Genomic DNA, 19,753 nt, shown 5'->3' with positions numbered 1-19,753 from the left:
GTCTGCTCACTGAAGAATCACTTTGCCCAGTTTGAATAGCATTTCCTCTGCCCCTCGGAATGATAATCCTGGCGGCCTTGAAGAAAACAAAACCTGTAAGGCTTCAGGATGGCCGGGCACAGATATGCAGATTCACGTTCGCGCATCACAAAAGGGACATTAGCCCTCAAGAGGCCCGCGCGGCGCTCGAATCACCTGAGCAGGAAACTCTCCCAGACTGGGGGATGGGCCCTGCTGAAAAGACGGCACCTTTGCAGGGAAAGGCACCATGAGATGTGACTGACTGGGACACTGAGAGCAGAACGAGGTTTAAGCACCCAGAGACTGAACCCAGCCTAACTCTTAGCGAGTTTGTAAACATTAATAAAGCAATTTGTGTAATTTAGAAATGCACGCACAAAGTCATATGGAGGTTAATTTGTCACTAAAATTAATTGGGAGAGTATGTGGCATGTCAGCTCAACATTCTGTGATTCTGGGCAATTCACATACTCTCCCAGTGCCTACAAAACAAGCATTGTCATAGCCAATACATCCTGCCTTTGTCACCTAAGTGTTTAGTGATGCAGCACGATATCCTGGGTGTTCCAACATCTACTGTGATATGAGGATGTAGGGAGGCTATGTACAACAAGAATGTGTGTATACTGAATGCTAGAAACGAAGGGAACAATTAACACCAATCTGTCTTTTATTAAATAAAGCTGCCTACAATATTGTGAGGCCAGTGTTGTGCACTGTTAATAGAGATTACATAGAAAGCAGGTTTTCTTATTAGAGGTCAGTTTTATAGTTAACTGTCACCTCATGTCCACTTCTAGACATTTTAATAGAAGGAATGCATATTGGTGTAGCTACCTCTTTTGACCATACATGGAGTCAAGGGGAGGAGCAGTATGCATATGGTATGACTGTCAATTTAGTCAGTCCAGCTTCCAACTTGTTTGAGGATTACATCACTTTTCTGTGGCCAGGAGTACATAGTGCTCGGACCTGGGCAAATGAGTAGTGGTAACTAAACCCCAGCACTGTGGTGTTACAAATCTCTGCACAAAATGCGATTTTTGATAAAACTTCAAAAGTCAACAGGTGGGGTGCGTGAATGCCATCTTAAAAACATTTGGGATTTATTAAGTCATTGGAACCAATCTATGTTGCCCTTCATAATAGAAGTTTAACAACAACAACTATTGCATCACATCCAATTTCTAAACCGTGCACACAATACAAAATTACCCTAATAAGCAGTAACAGCAGCCAATCACAAAGGCATTTGTGGCGTAAACACAATTTACTTTTCTTCTAGTTGTCTTATTAAGTAATTTAGTGAACACGTCTTTACTTTGGTAAGTTTACTGCAGCACTTAAAATTATGTTGCTCATCATGCGCAGTTTAAAGGTCTAACACGCAAAACCTGTGGCTCAGGGGAATAGATTATTGAGAGTGGAGCATAAATAACAAGGGTAGTATGATGAATATAGAGCTCAAGGTAAAAGGAGAGAGAGTGTCAGACAGAGCGGAAAGTAAACTGTGAAATAGAGAAAGTGAAATACGACAGAATGCGAGAAAGTAAAATGAAAGGAGGAGGACAAATGAAACATCAAAAAAGAAAAGGACAACAAACACGAGTGAAGAAAGAAATATAGGGATCAATATAGAAAATGTGAGACAGGAAAAGGGGAGAAAGGAGAAATAGAGGTAGTGGAATATAAAGGGAAGAGGGTGGAGTGATTTCCAAAAAGAGAAAGGAGGATGAGAAAGATGCAAAGACAACAAGCATTAGAAATGCAATCGGGCTCGGATTTATTTGAGTTTGAGCTAATGGCATTGTAAATGCCAATGTATTGTTGCTATGTGTTATGGAGTGTGTTCATGTAGTGTGTACTGCCAGTGATCTCCTTGTGAGTGTGAGAATATTGCACCGTTACTGCCTGTGATGTCCTTCTTGTGAGTGTGAGAAGCTTGCACCTCTGCTGCCTGTGGTCTCCTTGTGAGTGTAAGAAGCTTGCACTGCTGCTGCCTGTGATGTCGTTCTTGTGAGTGGGAGAAGATTGCACCTCTGCTGCCTGTGGTCTCCTTGTGAGTGTAAGAAGCTTGCACTGCTGCTGCCTGTGATGTCATTCTTGTGAGTGGGAGAAGCTTGCACCTCAGCTGCCTGTGGTCTCCTTGTGAGTGTAAGAAGCTTGCACAGCTGCTGCCTGTGATGTCCTTCTTGTGAGTGTGAGAAGCTTGCACCGCTGCTGCCTCTGAGTATGAGAAGATTGCATTGTGCATCTCTGTGCTGTGCCTGTTCTTTGTAAGGGACTCTTGCTCTGTTGCTGCTGCTGCCTTGGCACAGTACCTGCTGTGAGTGTGTAAGGGAAGCTTGCACCACTGCTGCTTGTGATGTCGTTCTAGCGTGTGTGAGAAGCTTGCACCTCTGCTGCCTGTCGTCTCCTTGTGAGTGTAAGAAGCTTGCTCTGCTGCTGCCTGTGATGTCCTTCTTGTGAGTGTGAGAAGCTTGCACCTCTGCTGCCTGTGGTCTCCTTGTGAGTGTAAGAAGCTTGCACTGCTGCTGCCTGTGATGTCGTTCTTGTGAGTGTAAGAAGATTGCACAGCTGCTGCCTGTGATGTCCTTCTTGTGAGTGTAAGAAGCTTGCACCGCTGCTGCTTGTGATGTCGTTCTTGTGAGTGTGAGAAGCTTGCACCGCTGCTGCCTGTGATGTCGTTCTTGTGAGTGTGAGAAGCTTGCACCTCTGCTGCCTGTGGTCTCCTTGTGAGTGTAAGAAGCTTGCACCGCTGCTGCTTGTGATGTCCTTCTTGTGAGTGGGAGAAGCTTGCACCTCAGCTGCCTGTGGTCTCCTTGTGAGTGTAAGAAGCTTGCACAGCTGCTGCCTGTGATGTCCTTCGTGTGAGTGTGAGAAGCTTGCGCCGCTGCTGCCTGTGAGTATGAGAAGATTGCATTGTGCATCTCTGTGCTGTGCCTGTTCTTTGTAAGGGACTCTTGGTCTGTTGCTGCTGCTGCCTTGGCACAGTACCTGCTGTGAGTGTGTGAGGGAAGATTGCACCACTGCTGCTTGTGATGTCGTTCTTGCCAGTGTGAGAAGCTTGCACCTCTGCTGCCTGTGGTCTCCTTGTGAGTGTAAGAAGCTTGCACTGCTGCTGCCTGTGATGTCGTTCTTGTGAGTGTGAGAAGCTTGCACCGCTGCTGTTTGTGATGTCCTTCTTGTGAGTGGGAGAAGCTTGCACCACAGCTGCCTGTGGTCTCCTTGTGAGTGTAAGAAGCTTGCACAGTTGCTGCCTGTGATGTCCTACTCACTACTCTACTCACTACTCTACTCACTACTCTACTCACTACTCTACTCACTACTCACTACTCTGCACTCACTACTCTGCACTCACGACTCTACTCACTACCTACTCACTACTCACTACTCTACTCACTTTCTGCACTCACTACTCACTACTCTACTCACTACTCTACTCACTACTCTGCACTCACTACTCACTACTCTACTCACTACTCTACTCACTACTCACTACTCACTACTCACTACTCACTACTCAACTCACTACTCACTACTCTGTTCACTACTCACTACTCTACTCACGACTCAGTACTTTCCACTCACTACTCTACTCACTACTCACTACTCTACTCAGTACTTTCTACTCACTACTCTACTCACTACTCACTACTCTACTCACCTCACTACTCTACTCACTACTCTGCACTCACTACTCACTACTCTGCTCACTACTCACTACTCTACTCACTACTCACTACTATGCACTCACTGCTCACTACTCTGCACTCACTACTTTACTCACTACTCTACTCACTACGAAGCACTCACCACTCACTACTCTGCTCACTACTCACTACTCTACTCACTACTCTACTCACTACTCTACTCACTAGTCACTACTCACTACTATGCACTCACTACTCAGCTCACTACTCACTACTCACCTCACTACTCTACTCACTACTCTACTCACTACTCTACTCACTACTCTACTCACTACTCTACTCACTACTCTACTCTACTCACCTCACTACTCTGCACTCACTACTCACTACTCTACTCACTACTCACTACTCTACTCACTACTCTACTCACTACTCTACTCACTACTCACTACTCTACTCACTACTCACTACTCTACTCTACTCACTACTCTACTCTACTCACCTCACTACTCTACTCACTACTCACTACTCTGCACTCACTACTCACTACTCTACTCACTGCTCACTACTCTACTCACTACTCTGCACTCACTACTCACTACTCTACTCACTACTCTGCACTCACTACTCACTACTCACCCCACTACTCACCCCACTACTCACCTCACTACTCTACTCACTACTCTACTCACTACTCTACTCACTACTCACTACTCTGCACTCACTACACTACTCACTACTCTACTCACTACTCTGCACTCACTACTCTGCACTCACTACTCTGCACTCACTACTCTGCACTCACTACTCTGCACACTCACTCTGCACTCATTACTCACTACTCTGCACACTCACTCTGCACTCATTACTCACTACTCTGCACACTCACTCTGCACTCACTACTCTGCACTCACTACTCTGCACTCACTACTCTGCACTCACTACTCTGCACACACTACTCTGCACTCACTACTCTGCACTCACTACTCTGCACTCACTCACTCTGCACTCACTCACTCTGCACTCACTCACTCTGCACTCACTCACTCTGCACTCTCTAGCACTCCATCGCACTCCCTACTCACTCTGCACTCTCTAGCACTCCCTAGAACTCCCTACTCACTCTGCACTCTCTAGCACTCCCTAGAACTCCCTTTTCACTCTGCACTATCTAGCACTCCCTAGAACTCCCTTTTCACTCTGCACTCTCTAGCACTCCCTAGAACTCCCTTTTCACTCTGCACTCTCTAGCACTCCCTAGAACTCCCTCTTCACTCTGCACTCTCTAGCACTCCCTAGAACTCCCTCTTCACTCTGCACTCTCTAGCACTCCCTAGAACTCCCTCTTCACTCTGCACTCTCTATCACTCCCTCTTCACTCGCTAGCACTCCGTAGCACTCCCTACTCACTCTGCACTCTGCACTCCCTATGCACTCTGCGCTCCCTATGCACTCTGCGCTCCCTATGCACTCTGCGCTCCCTATGCACTCTGCGCTCCCTATGCACTCTGCGCTCCCTATGCCCTCTGCGCTCCCTATGCCCTCTGCGCTCCCTATGCACTCTGCAGTCCCTATGCACTCTGCAGTCCCTATGCACTCTGCACTCCCTATGCACTCTGCACTCCCTATGCACTCTGCACTCCCTATGCACTCTGCACTCCCTATGCACTCTGCACTCCCTATGCACTCTGCACTCCCTATGCACGCTGCACTCCCTATGCACGCTGCACTCCCTATGCACGCTGCACTCCCTATGCACGCTGCACTCTGCACTCCCTATGCACTCTGCACTTCCTATGCACTCTGCACTCCCTATGTACTCTGCACTCCCTATGCACTCTGCACTCTGCACTCCCTATGCACTCTGCACTCCCTATGCACTCTGCACTCCCTATGCACTCTGCACTCCCTATGCACAAGGGTGCTATGTCTAGGTGCACAGGTTTAAAATAAAATAATGTGTTCTGTTGGGTAACAGCTTTTAATTAAGCACGAATAAGCAGTTCTGTTTGTGGAGTTTGATATATACATGGTTAATATATTTAATGTATATCAGAGGAAGCCATTATAGATCAGTTTGGAGTCGGATACACGTCAGATTTTGATGATATCCATATAAAATAAATATACATGTAACTGACCTAAATGCAAACGATTTACTTAGTAAGTTCTTATCCTAAAAATATGGCATGGATCTAAACTTCCTGAATCTACGTTGAATTTTCCTGCTTTATAAAACAAAAAATGTATACATGAATTAATGACTGAGGTAAATTTGCTCTTACAGGCGTCGAGGTTTGCTTTTTACGGAATATGCTACGATGGGAGGAGGGCAAAGGATTTTAAATTATGTGTAAACTTAGGGGAAGATTTATGAAGGCCTTGCGCCGCCGGTGCGTCATTTTTAACATGGGAAAAAGTGACGCACCGGCGGCGCAAGGCCTTCATAAATGTGCCCCTTAATGTCTGCATGCTGGTGCCCACCTTTATGCCTGGAGTTGGGTCAGTGCAGCCTGTGTGCAGAATGGCTCTGAAAAGGCTAGCCACCACAAGTGTTCTACCATAGGTTAGCCACTAATTGATTACTGTGCTCATATCAGATGACACTGTGCATACGGAATTATGCCTGCCCTGCCAATTTATTGTTCTGTGTTGGCATGTGGATGCTGAGTGGGACACATTGCCCAAGGCTACTCAAATAACTTTGCAAACTGCAAAAGATTCTTAATAAAAAATAGTGAAAGACATGTATAAAGTTTCAAGCCAGCTATCAAGTTTATGTTAACGGCAGGATAGGCGATGTAATGTTTCTTTAACATTTTAGATAAGTCATAAGACAACAAAAGTGTACTTTTCAAACAATGTGAAATTAGTAACTTAAATGCAGAGAGGAAAGTATGTTGACAGAAACAAAAGGCCTCCTGCCCTCATAATACATGCAATGCAATGCTGAATGGTGAACGCGCTCCCACCATCTGGATTGCATTTGGAGGAGCACCCGGACAGCTCCTAATTAAAATTAATGTACTGCCGTGCGCGAAAGGTACATGTTACACGCGCGCCTGATACATGCAATGCTGAATGGTGAACGCGCTCCCACCATCTGGATTGCATTACACGGGCACTCTGACAGCTCCTAATTAAGATTAATAGTCTGCTGTGCGCATAACCACACAGAAAATGCCATGAAAATGCCAACAATGGTGGACGGAAATTAAATATAGCCTATGGCGTCAAGGCTACTAAAAAGACAGCACAGCGAAGACGAATCACTATGCAGATGCCATAAAAAAAGCTTACGCACTAAGGAATGTTGCTGCCCAGACCCCTAAAGACACTTTTTTTTTTTCTTTTACAATAGGAGCTCGGAGCTCCGCCCCACTTCGTGGTGACGTAGGCCGAGCCCTAAAAAAGGAGAAAGAAATGGGAGGTCTCGAGAGAGGATAGGAGCGAGCGAGGAAGAAAATGAGACTGGGATTTAAAGTTAAAGAGACTGACAGAAGGAGTGGACAAGAAAGAGAGCAAGAGAATGAGAGGAAAGGGAGTGTGCCTTACAATTGGAACAGTTGCAGAAGTCTGACTATAGGGCTATCTAGTTATGTGTGACAATGTCAGCCTGGCGTTTACCCAGCAGCAAATTGTGTTGTGTGACTTGCAGTTTCACTTTTAACATATGCAGTTCGCTAAAATGTTAAATATCTGACTGAAAGTGCCATATACAGCTTTTCAGCTATCAGCAGACCAAACGCGTTCCTGAATGAAAGGGCGCACTCCTTTAATTCTAAACGCATCTTTAGCGCCTGGATACCCTCGAGGTTGATTAGCCGCTGTATAAGTCCCAATTGATTAATTGTAAATAGATTCTCTTTAATCTCTCCTCCTGAAGCTATGGTTCTGACTTGATGGGTAGAGTAAACAATAACTGTTCACTAATGTAAATGGTCAGCTGGTCCGTTCTGGAGTCCTTATTGTCTGCTTTTATTTATATAGCAATTACGAACCCCTCATCAGGCGATACATATGGAAACTAAATGCTGTAGCCCATAGATGTGAATTATGTCTCCATATTTCCACAACATATGGCTTAGGCAGCGTAAACATCACAGCATGGCTTAGAACCTCATTAAAATTGCTAATGCTCACAAACTAGAAAGATAGCTCAGTGGGCGAATATGCTAGTGGCGTAGAGCTGAATGCCACCTTCAGCCATGCTTAAAAGCAGGTGAGGCATTCAGCAGATCAAGAACTAATGGACCAGCTTACCGACTGGACCAATTCTTTCCCCGCGCTCTCACGGGACCACCCAGATCCCTACTATACAGAAGCCTTAAAAACAAGCATTTGTAATCCTGCTCCAGTTTTGTTTTCTGTAACTCAAGCGGATACAAGCCACTTTCTCCAAATGCAATAGTTGCTATCCTTATTCTTCTTCACAAATCCATATAAGTATCGCAAAGCCATATCGTACCCAGGGGCATAATATAATTTTATACTTTTGAAAACTGGTCTAACCTCTAAGTTGAACAGCACAAAAAGTGATACATGGGATGCTTGAGTGAATCTCATTCACTCGTAATTACAATGGTCACATTCCAATGCACCCTTTTTTAACTTACCTCTTCATTTACAGTCAGGGAATAATCATATAAGTAGTTTTTCAGATTGAGAAAACGTCCCAGCATACATCCCTATATGGCAGTAGGCAGTGCTTTAAATGGGAAAAAATAAGTGCAGGTACTCATTAAAATGAGCTAGAGGTGTAGTGAGGGGGCTGGATTAGGGGAGGGGCTAAAGGCAAGACCTGATGATACTTCATGACTTCTATTAGTTGCAGGACACATCAAAACACATGAGAAATGTGTTTATATAAACAAAGCAAGTGAACTCATTACTCAAAAATGAAATAGAAATGCTATAATATGTTAACATTTCCTTTTTTTGAAATGGATGCACCTTCTCAATACCATACTGTTAATTGCTGTTGTTTGGCACAAAACCATATATTTTTCAGCACATGAGTAGGAAGAAACTGAAAATACCCCAACGTCGCCCAAAGCTCTTATGGCACCAAGCAAATGAAGCAAATCATCATGACCCTCCTCAGAAGATATCTCTTGTCTCTTCCATAGATCTATCCATTCATCCTTCCATCCTACCATTTACCTGCTGATGTCCACCATTTAACCTTTACATTCTGTCTTCTATTCTGTCTTTCATCGATCATTCAGTTTTTCACCATTCTGTCTGTCCACCCTTCACATAAACACCTATCCATCCATCCAACTCAAAACCTATCCATTCATCCTTTCCCTCATCCATCTCTTTATTCACCCTTTCGCTCATTCATCAATCCTTTCGCTCATCTGTTCATCAACCCTTTCACTCCTTTATTCCATCCACCCTTTCATTCCATCCACCCTTTCACTTAACCCCTCCTTTCACTCATCCATCATCCACCCTTTCATCCATCCATCCTCCCTCCCTTTCATTCATTATTCAAATGAGCCCTGCTGAATAGCTCAGCTGGGGCTCAGATCGGGGCTGCAGAAGCGGCGCCTTGGCTGCCAGATGCACAGTCCACTCCGGCTCACCAGCACAGCCAATGAGCCTTACTTTTTTCGTGAGTACTGGTACTCTCAACGGCAGTATAGAAGTGCCGGTACTCACAGTGATAAATCTGAGAAGTGCCGATACCCAGTACCGGTGAGTACCGGCCCATTTAAAGCACTGGCAGTAGGAATAATTTGCGCTCCGCTTGTAGGGGCTCCGACCTTTCGTTATTCCAAAATGTAGTCTAGCAAGGCAGCATCAAAAAGGGTGCTCCATGAATGCTGATGCCTTGCTGACATCAGGCTTTTCATCGATGGATTGATGAATGAGAGGCAGTTGGAGTATCAGGGAGGGTGACATATGGCACGCAGTTCGCCCCTGTTGAGTGACGGTGCAGGTTAGAGTGAGCCCCACAGGCCTGAAGATGGCCCATTGCTCTAGACTGCTGGTGATTTGCTGAAAAGGCCCCTGTCCTACTTCAATCCATCACATTTTACCTGTGACTGCTGAGGTGGTCACAACAGGGCTGCTGACAACCGTTCTTATCTCTGGATCATTGAGGCAGTATCCCCCTTATCTGGGAATCGTGGTTCTCATTATGTAACCCAGCAAACACCGACAGCATCTAATGGGACCCGGCCTCCATCAGCCCATGCATTTAGCAGCCACTGGAGGGCAGAGGGGAAGAAAAGCCCAGAGCGCAAGTGTTTATTTACACTTGTCAGAGTCTCAGGCTCACAAAGCACATCTGCGAAAAAGCTCAAAGTGTGAGTGGGTAATGTTGTCAGACTTTAAATGCTTAAAGGTTATGCTGTAAAACACTATCATAATTGAGGGGAGTGAGTCTTTTACATGCTCGGGCCCGGTATCACTACACATGCTGAAGTACCACTTGGAGACACTTATGTCAGAAAAAAGCCCATGCATATTTCTATTGTAAGGTCACACGGCACACTCACCATAGAATCTGAACACTTTGGGCCCGATTCACTAAAGTAATCTGAGACAAAATCCTAAGGTTACGACTTTTTGTATTCACAAAAGGCATTTAGTAGTAGTACTACAACTAAACTCCTTTTGTGAATACCAAAAGTCAAAATGTTAGGATTTTTCTCAGTTTTGTAGTAGTAAAGTTAGGAATCCTAACTTTACTACTCCTAAATGCCTTCTGTAAATACCAAAAGACGTAAAGTTAGGATTTTGCCTCAGATTAATTTTGTGAATCGGGCCCTATGTCTTCCTGGGAGACCTCAACTTCCACCTGGACTCCACTGACCTACTGGAAAGATTGGACAACTTTGGACTCAAGCAACTGGTTACATACCCCATACACAAAGCAGGACAAACGCTAGACCCCATCTTCACGTCCATCAACAGAATATGATACAGCCACACCACAGAAGTCGCCTGGTCAGACCACTCCATCGTACACTTCACCCTCGATGGACGCCCCCATACCACCCCCAACCGCCCCAGTGCCCCACTCCACAGCTGGACCAGTGTCACTCAGAACCAGTGGATCGACGCTCTCAGCATCACACAACCTAACACTGCTGTTGTGATTTTTGTCATGGGCAGAGCTTTACATACAGACCAGTTAATTTTGTAAAAAAGTTATCAGGACATTAATTTTGGTTAGGAAACCTTGATCGTTACAAGTGCAACCACAGTACCATCTGCATTAAACAGAAGTGTTATTATGCACCATATGTCTCTGCTTTGTGCGATTGCCATCTCAAATAAAAACAGAGTTAGTAAAGCAAGAGTGGGGACAGAGGACAGACCATTCTAGTGCCCCTTAAGATGAGGAACGGTTGTGAGATAAAGCTCCAAATGTTTATCTGAGTCAGTCACTTTATATAGCTTCTGCACTTTTTCAATGAAATCCCTGCACAGACTCAATTTACCTATTACCATGAATAGATACCTGCACTCTACATAGTCAAAGGCCTTTTCTGCAACCAGCAATATTGCTAGTTTGTCATTTGCTTCATTCTTTACGTGCCACTGTGGATGTATAATGGTTCTAAGGTGATTGCCAGCTCATATGCCTAGAAAAAACACCACTGCATCCTTGTACACCTGTATAATAGTGGTACCAACTTTTCTTTATTCAATTTATAATATTGAACTGGAAAGCAATCATCATACTTATCGTTCCCCTTACTCATACTGTCCAGGGCATTGCTAGTTCATCTTCCTTGATGTCCCCACACAGGAAAGGCCTCCATCTCACTGTCTGTCAGGGTCTCGGAAGTGGCTTGGCAATTACTATCATGATGCATAAACTCTGACGGGACAATCATTCGACTATCATTAGACTCTATCTCAGTGGGGGCCGTAGCATTACTATAAGCACATATTACCTCTTCAGAGACATGAACTTGATTAGCACACTATATATGTGTGACCTTAAACTTCTCTATCATCACATACTATCTGTGTGAAGGTTTGAACATGACTTTTATCATGTACTGAGACAATCTGGTCATTACAGTAATCACACTATCTGTGTGGGGACTTGCACAGCTATCAGCACACTCTATCTCAGCATGTCTTGAATAAGAACACTATAACATTCTATCTCCCTGGGGACCTGGCCATTACTCTCATCACACACTATTTCTGCATGTCTTGGATGTGAATATCACAACTGCTACCTCTGTGGGGAGTTGAACATCATTGCCACCACATACTAACAGATGTATGGTTCACAATCTTGCAATAGAGTTTTTATTAAAGAAACCTCATTTTAAGGAGGCCGGCAATATGCCACATGCACAAGTGTTTGCCGTGATGTGTGTCCTAATGCATGTGTGAATGAGCTTCATGACACAAGAATGTGTCATGACACAAGCCTCTGCTTTAAATGTACTAATCTAACATGGCGGACAACCATGTTAGATTAGTAAATTCAAATGTAAATAAAGTGAAAATAAAAGAGTGCAATATACAGAAGGAAGCAAATGGAGCAGAAGCATTTTGCAGATGCCAACCCATTGTAAACCAATAAATATAGACAGGAAGGAAATACCTGCACTCCCTATGGAATGTTAAATCTAAAATAAAAAACAGCTCCACAAGTATGCAGAAGAAGGATAAAAAACATTCACTCACAACACTGTGAGAAAAATGCCCCAGGGTGGAACAAACACAGGGACAGGGAGAAAAGCCATTGAATCAAGACATCTGATATAAACAACAATGGCTGTCCAATCATGAGCAAGTGGCTGTCCCAAAGTCCACTCTAAGTACATGTAATGTTTTGAACACAACAGGTCTTGCCAACTTGATGGTCAGGGGTGTGCATGACTTCATGTGGGTGGGATGGTGGGTACTGAATTGATGCATAGAGGGATCCATTGCTTGTACTGCAAAGCATGATGGGTCCGCTTGTGTTAAGCTGGTGTTGTCTATCTCCGATGTCTCAGCATGGTTGTAATCCATGTCTGTTCCTACCTTCCTAAAATCTGTGCACCTGATGCCTGAGGGAGGTTGCTAGCCCCCTTCTCGGGTCAGTTGCTGGGTAAAATTCACCCATTCCCAATTGTGTGGCCAGGGATCTCATTTCCAAAAGTGCATTCAGATGTATGGTGGATACAATTTCGATAAATCAGATAGATAGACTGATCGACATATTTACAACTAGATAGAGTGATGGGCAGACTGATGTGCAGATGTACATACAAATAAAGGGATATATAGATGGACAGATGCACCACTAAGGATAGATTGAAGGAGAAACAAATATAGACAAAGACCGATCTATGTAGCTAAATATGTCTCTGTTACAGGTAGAGGGATCAAGAGAGGGTGGGATAGAGGTTCATGGACAGACAAATAGCTTTAGATAGAACTGCATTTAGATTCAGTTCAGTGTGTATTTCCTTCCTTTCTTCCTTCTGTCCTCCTTCCTGTCTTCTAGTATGTTTCATAAACCCACCCCTCTCCTTGTCTTACTCTTTCCCTGTCTTTTACTGTCTCTCCCACTTCCTCCCTCCATTTCGATTTCACATCTCTCCCTGTCTTTCTTTTTTTCTCTCTTCCTATTTTTCCATCTCTGTTTCTGTCTTTCGCCCACTGTTTTTGTCTCTACCTATCTCTCCCTCCTTATGACACTATCTAGCTTTATTTCTCTCTCACCAATTCTAACCCTGTTTCTCCTTGACTGTCTCATACGTCTCATATTTGGCTGTCTTTCCCTATTTCTTCTCTCTCCCTTCTTGTCTTTCTCTGTTTCTGTCTTTCTTTCTTGTTCCCTGTCTATCTCTGTATCTCTATCTTTCGATGCCTCTCACTAGCTTTAATGTATCTGCCTCTCCTGTCATTCCTGTGCCCTCCCCTGTCTCCCCGTATTTCTGACTTTCTCTCTCCCTGTCTATTTCTCTCACTGGTTTTGTTTGACTTTCCTTATCTCTAAATCTCTCTCTCCTGTTTACCCCTATTTCCTGTTTGTCTCCAAGACTTTTACCACGTCGTTCTCTCCCTAAATCTTGATTCAACTTGTATCTCTCCCCATCTCTCTCTGTTTTCTCTGACTTTGTCCATTTCTCCCTATGCTCCTCTTACTATTTTCCCCATTCCCTCCCCATTTTCCTCCCCTGGGCCGTTCTTACTGTCATGGGTGAAATGTACATTAGAGGCTCAATGCTTTATGTTCCTATGCTTAGCTATTTATGCTAAATGAAAGGAAGAGGATGCCGACTCCATAAATGGGGATCCAGGTTCGATTCTCGGCGCTCAGTGTCAGCTCAACACCCTGTGATTCTGGGCGTCACTTATTCTCCCTGTGGCTAGGAACGTTAATGTGTCCTTGTGTAACGTACCTGGTGCTGTGTAAAGCGCTCCAATGCCTTCGGGTCGAGTTTCTGCTACATAAACCTGCACAGGTTTGAGTCCTGGAAGGTTAGACCTGCAATGTTTACATTGAAGGATGAATAACTAGACTTGAATTATGTGCACCAAAGTCCTCCCTCTCGTTTGCTTCACTAACAAAAAATATAATGTACCAAAAACTATTAACTTTAGTTTTTGTGTTGTCACCCTGGAATTTCTAGTGCATAATCATGTGGTTATTGGATGACAGCAAAGAAATGCCAGCTTCATGTATCAGCCTTTGTCAAATACCTATTAATGGTACAAATTGTCACACGCAAAACAAACTATGGGTCTTCCACGGTTGCCTTGCTAAATTCAGTGTCCATATTATGTTTTCAAGAGTGGCTCTCGTTGTTGCAAGCAACCTGTGTTTGGAGGTTGGGGGAGGGGAGGTGTTCCTTTCATTCCTAACTTGAGGCTCACCTCTGTGATCAGCCGAAACACAAAAGCTGCGATCTGCATACATTAACACTTTGACGGCTGCCCAGAAGGAACTGCTAACGCCCTGCTCTTGCACCGGTCACCTGAGAAAGGGGAGAGATTTTCTTTACAGCTGTTTTGTAGGGCCCGAATTATGATGAGCATGTTCTCTTGCTGTTAAAAAAAATTATAACGTGGTTTTACATGGTGTAGCAGGAGGCAATTTTGCAGTTTTCTTTTTCATTAGTTTATGCACATTCCGAAACCTATTTAACACACTTTGGCACCTCATTTAAGGCCTGAATAAGATAATCAAAGAGAATGGTGAGCACAGCCCTATTCAAACAATTCAAGGATTCCCCCCACTTAGGCTGTTCTCAAACAGAGTGGACGCAGACATGCAAGGTAAAAAGCAAAGCGCTATGTGGAAGCCAAATTGTAAACGATTCCTAGCCGTGGATGGCAATGCACATCCCTGATCAATTCAAAAAAGGTAACCGCTTATGTAGCAGGTGTAGAGTAACACAGGCACTCTTGTGTTAACCTGTGAAGCACTACTTGCAAAATCAGATTTCAAACTTGTATTACTTCCTTCACTAAAATTGTATTTAAAACGTCACAGAGCAAAATTGTAGGTGTTGACTGCTAAATTTCCTTTGTGGATTTGAACAAGTTGAGTTTGTAATGTATTTATTTATTTCTTTATTTATTTATTTAATTGCATTTATATAGCGTTTACTACCCCTGACGAGGCGTCAAAGTGCTTTTGTTACCTTCTGTAAAGTCACTGGCTTCTAAATCATGTTTGTTTTTTCTTGAGACATTGCAATACTTTGCAAAAAGTTGTATTTGTTAAATTAGAGGAGGGCCATCATATATGTAGGGCGCTCTGCATTCCAAGCAATTCATTTAGTACTACAAAGAGCAAAGCACATGCATTTCATTCCATGTTGCTCACTGATTTGATTTCCACTACCTATTGAAATAGTATTTGTATTTTGTCTTCCTGGACATGTTATGACTGAGGCCTCTTATGTCTCCTATTATTTTTGTTTTTTTGTTGATTAAATGCAGTGCACTGATTCAGCAATCGAGAGACAAGCGATCCAGTGGTGTAATGCCCATTTCTATAGGTTGCGCCCGGAATACCTGGGTGATCTCTTCAGGCATATGCTATAGCAAGGGGCACAGGAATTATGCAGCAGGGGAGGACCACATTATGCAGCAGGCTTGAGCAGATTATGCAGCAAGAAAAGGGAAATTATGCACTAAAAGATGGCAGATTTTTAATTAATTTTTTTTTGATAACTTTATTTCGGCCGAAGGCCATAAAAGCACAAATAAAATATGTACATACAAGATAAAATACATAAATAGTTTGGAACCTTGGTTAAAAAAATTATTAAACAATAAGTTATCAAATGAAAGATAACAATCATTACAATTGATCACAATTTAACACGATTAATCAAAGTAGACCTTCTACGCCACATACCATATGAAAAGCAAAGACCGAGAACACAATAGGAGGTGAAGTATCATATCTTAAAATTCTACAAGTTTGAGCACATTGTTTTAAACCCAAATTTCTGCACAACGGTGCCAGCCAGGATCTCCGTATTACACTATAGGCAGGGCAGAAGAACAAGACATGGACCATATCTTCTTTACTGTTGTTACAAGCTGGGCAGATTCCCTCTTCTCGTCCCGCCCATTTGATTTTTTAATAGTATTACTTGATTCTTTTCTCATTTGTAAACTTGGTAACACTGTCAGTGCATTGGCTGTGCCTCTTTGGAACCAGTTTACCACCCTAATATAGTAATTGCAACAGAAAGGTGACTAGTTAACCTTTGAAAAGATCCTTCCATTGCGTGGCAATAGATGTAGCTTCTTTTTTAGTAACTTTTGAACCGTTCAAACAAAAAAAATTTTTTGGGTAAAATCTGCAGATTATGCGGTAGAGAGTAGATTCTGTGACCAATGCAGCAGATCTATGAATGAATTTGGGTTTTCTATAGCGCATGGCTGCCCGGGAGCGTCCCAGCGCTGAGATTGCAAGAAACAGCTGAGGGTGGAAGTAGAGGGATGAGGAGAAAGGTTATTGAGGGAAAAGGTGAGTCTTGAGAAGTTTCCGGAATTTCATGTGATTCGGCTCGGAGCGAAGTTGGATTGGCAAAGTATTCCAGATGGTTGCGGCCATGACCGAGAACCGACGTCATACTCATGTTAAAATCGCTGCTGCCACACAATTGCATAATTCCACTGGCCCCGACTATAGCTGACCATACAATGTTTGTTCCTCTGCTGGTACACAGTGGATTCATTAGAGTTTATATTGTTTCTGGTTAGAAAATAGCCATTCTGATGGGTAGCTCTTTTAATGGTCATGTGTGAAGGCAAGAGTATTTACTATAGTTAATCCATGATTGACCCCCACCACAGCTCCCTCGCATCTTAGCTTCTTTCACATCTGGACACCTCCAATGCCAATATTCAGTGTTCTTTAAACCGTTTGATAGTCTAATCCAAATGGTAGATGTCCACTAGGCCTGAGAAAAATGTAAATTACCCTTGCATAGTTTGAGTAATTTGTGGAATTTCGTGTTGCACTTGTTATGTAAAATCCCTGAAAGTATGCCATTAAGTCACATCACCTAATTATGTGGCATTTGCTACAAACATTTATGTTGAACACTCAGGAGGAATGCGGACAAACAGAACGTGAGCAGGTATTGCTCATGCCAATTGTCTTATTTGAGCTATAATATGCTGCAGAATGTGTGCCTGTGTCAAAAAATGACTTATTGGTTATTATGTGCTAAAATATAGCACTAAAAGCCGGATTCACATTGTGCATTTCGTATCATTTTCATAAAATTTTGTGTAAGTGCGTAAAATCAAATCACATGAATTTCTCACACTCCTACTGTCCACATGCATGAACAGCAACATCTTTTCTAACACTTTTCCCACCTACCTAGGCATATACACAGCTATACTGCTGCTGTGACAAATTTTGCAAAGCTGCTGTCATATAAACACAAGAGAGGGAGTTGGCCTAATGGCTAGGGCGCTCGACCTCGGACCTGGATGAACTGGGTTCGAGTCTTGGTAACGACGCCAAACGTCCTGTGATTCTGGCCAAATCACTTAATCTCCCCGTGCCTAACAAAAATGAATGTGTGTCCTCATGTAACGTAACTGGTGCCATGTAAAGCGCTCTGATACCCGATTCAGTTCGGGTCTAGTTCGTGCTATATAAAACTCTGCAAAAAAAAAAAAAAACCAGAAACACCTCCCAAATGGGCCAGATTGCACCGACTCACTTTCCCCCCATCCATAGACTTAACACTAAGGTTTAAGCACATTATCTCATACTACTTTTAGCTTTATCTTCACACATTCTTCAATTTTTAGCACTGCCACAGAGTTTCACAATACCCATTTATAAATGCATTTCGGCCCTTCACCAGCTACATATGTCATACTATAAATGCATTTTTTCCATATAAATTGCCAGTACAGGAGGAAATAATTTGATTACTGAATTCAATCTTTTGTGACATAAGTCGAGGCTCTGGTCTTAACTTACTCGCTACATCAAATTGTATGTGCGCGGGAAAGACATTTAAATCCAATATTCCTAATTTTCTTCAGGTTGTGTTATGTATGTAATCTCATGTATTTATTGTTTTCTAGAGTATAATTATGTGCCATATACAATAATGGTATGTGTATTTGTAGAATGTACTCTCATCCATGATGGAATTCTAGTGATGACCAGGTGTCTGTGCATCGAAACCAGTCGAGACAGATCTTCAGGTTCTTTTGGAATTCAAGAAGATAGAAGACTCTGTCTGATGTGAAATGGAAGATCATTTGATGCTTTAGGTGTTATGTAAGAGAATGCTGTGGTTCTGTGCATGCATAGAATGTGTGTGAATCGTACTGCAGAGTGTAGGTGACTAGGTGGTGGGTGAAAGGAGAGGTGGGTGGCCTGGTAAGTGGAGCCTAAGTAGTGTAGTGGCTTGAACATGTGTTTGGGAAGTTTGAAATGCACACATTTGTGCATTGGGAGTCAGAGCTCCCTGGGATGTGATGTGATGTTATGTGGGTTATACGTGGTGGGTTGAGGATGAGTCTGGCTGCCACATTTTGGATGGTTTGTTGTCTTCTTGTGAGATGCTTGGTGATACAACCGGAATGAATGCTTGATCGTACGACCAGAGAGAATGTTTCAGTAGTCTAGTTTGCTGGTGGTGAGGGTGACATTCTTTTCTGGTGTTACTTAGGAGCCATAGAATATTCCTCAACATCTTTAGGGTGTGGAAGCAGGATGACTGTGCTTACTTGTGCTGTCACTGCCAGTTTGGTGTCAGTGATGATTCCGAGGTTCTGGTGCTAGGTGTGGTTGTGGGTATGAGTGCAGCCATCCAACAGGTGGAGTCCCATGGTATGGTGAAGATCACCACATTTGTCTTGTTGGTGTTGAGTTTGAGAAAGTCAGCTTTCATCCAGTTAGCGATTTCGTCATGCAAGTGATGAACTTGTTTCTTGTGTTGGGGATCATGTCTGAGAGGGAGAGTATGAATTGTGTGACGTTGGTGTAGGAAAGCATGCTGAGGTATGTGCTGATGATTGTGGTTAGAGGGGTCATGTACCTCGAGGCACCCTAGAGATGACTTTGTAAGCTTCTGAGTAGTGGGGTGCCAAGCTTATAGCTTTTGATCTATATAAAATCATAATTTTGAACATTGGTACTGCCAACTCCAAAAGTGTAATAGCTACTTGTCCCATACCTATCAAAGTAGGGCTATAAATAATTAAATATTTTTTTTATTTAATTAGAAAGTATGAATTGCAGGGAATATAATTAATTGACCTGCCAATAGGTCTGGCTTTTAATTTGTTTATTCAGATCTGCTTCTTCATAGTTACACCGGCCATTAGTAATCCTTAGTAAGTATTGGAATTGGCACTATCTCTCTATAATCATCAGCTCATGCTGAGATGTCCATCATGACTCAGTAATCAACAGTGCCTGTTTGGGTTTGCATATATGATAATTAATTCTTAGTATATTGTCAGATTTGCACCACTACCTAGAAATCTTCACTACATGCCCAGCTTTGAATCATTACTCACTAAACCATGTCTACGCGCATGCTTAGATATACACCACTATTTATTAATTCTAAATGTGTGTTCACGTTTGCCCCACCATAACT

The 19,753-nt window shown here is 43.1% G+C and overlaps 1 protein-coding gene across 2 annotated transcripts in view; it reads right to left on the bottom strand.

Annotated features, from left to right (window-relative positions):
- Positions 1–19,753, bottom strand: part of MRPL1 (mitochondrial ribosomal protein L1) — a 549,098-nt gene that overhangs the window by 438,205 nt on the left and 91,140 nt on the right. Inside the window, exon 1 of one of the 2 annotated variants that reach the window (XM_078676359.1) lies at positions 14,526–14,583. The exons of the other annotated variant lie outside the window; for it this stretch is intronic. Within the exon in view, the coding sequence (XP_078532485.1) occupies positions 14,526–14,568 (43 nt within the window). The 5' untranslated portion in view covers positions 14,569–14,583. Of the gene's footprint in view, positions 1–14,525; positions 14,584–19,753 lie in introns of those variants that run through there. 2 annotated transcript variants of the gene reach the window in all.

The sequence above is a fragment of the Lissotriton helveticus genome, chromosome 2_1 (assembly GCF_964261635.1).
Source record: "Lissotriton helveticus chromosome 2_1, aLisHel1.1, whole genome shotgun sequence".
NCBI classification, from domain to species: Eukaryota; Metazoa; Chordata; class Amphibia; order Caudata; family Salamandridae; genus Lissotriton; species Lissotriton helveticus.
Note: the sequence above shows the minus strand (reverse complement) of the source record. Positions and strands in the feature narration are given on the sequence as shown.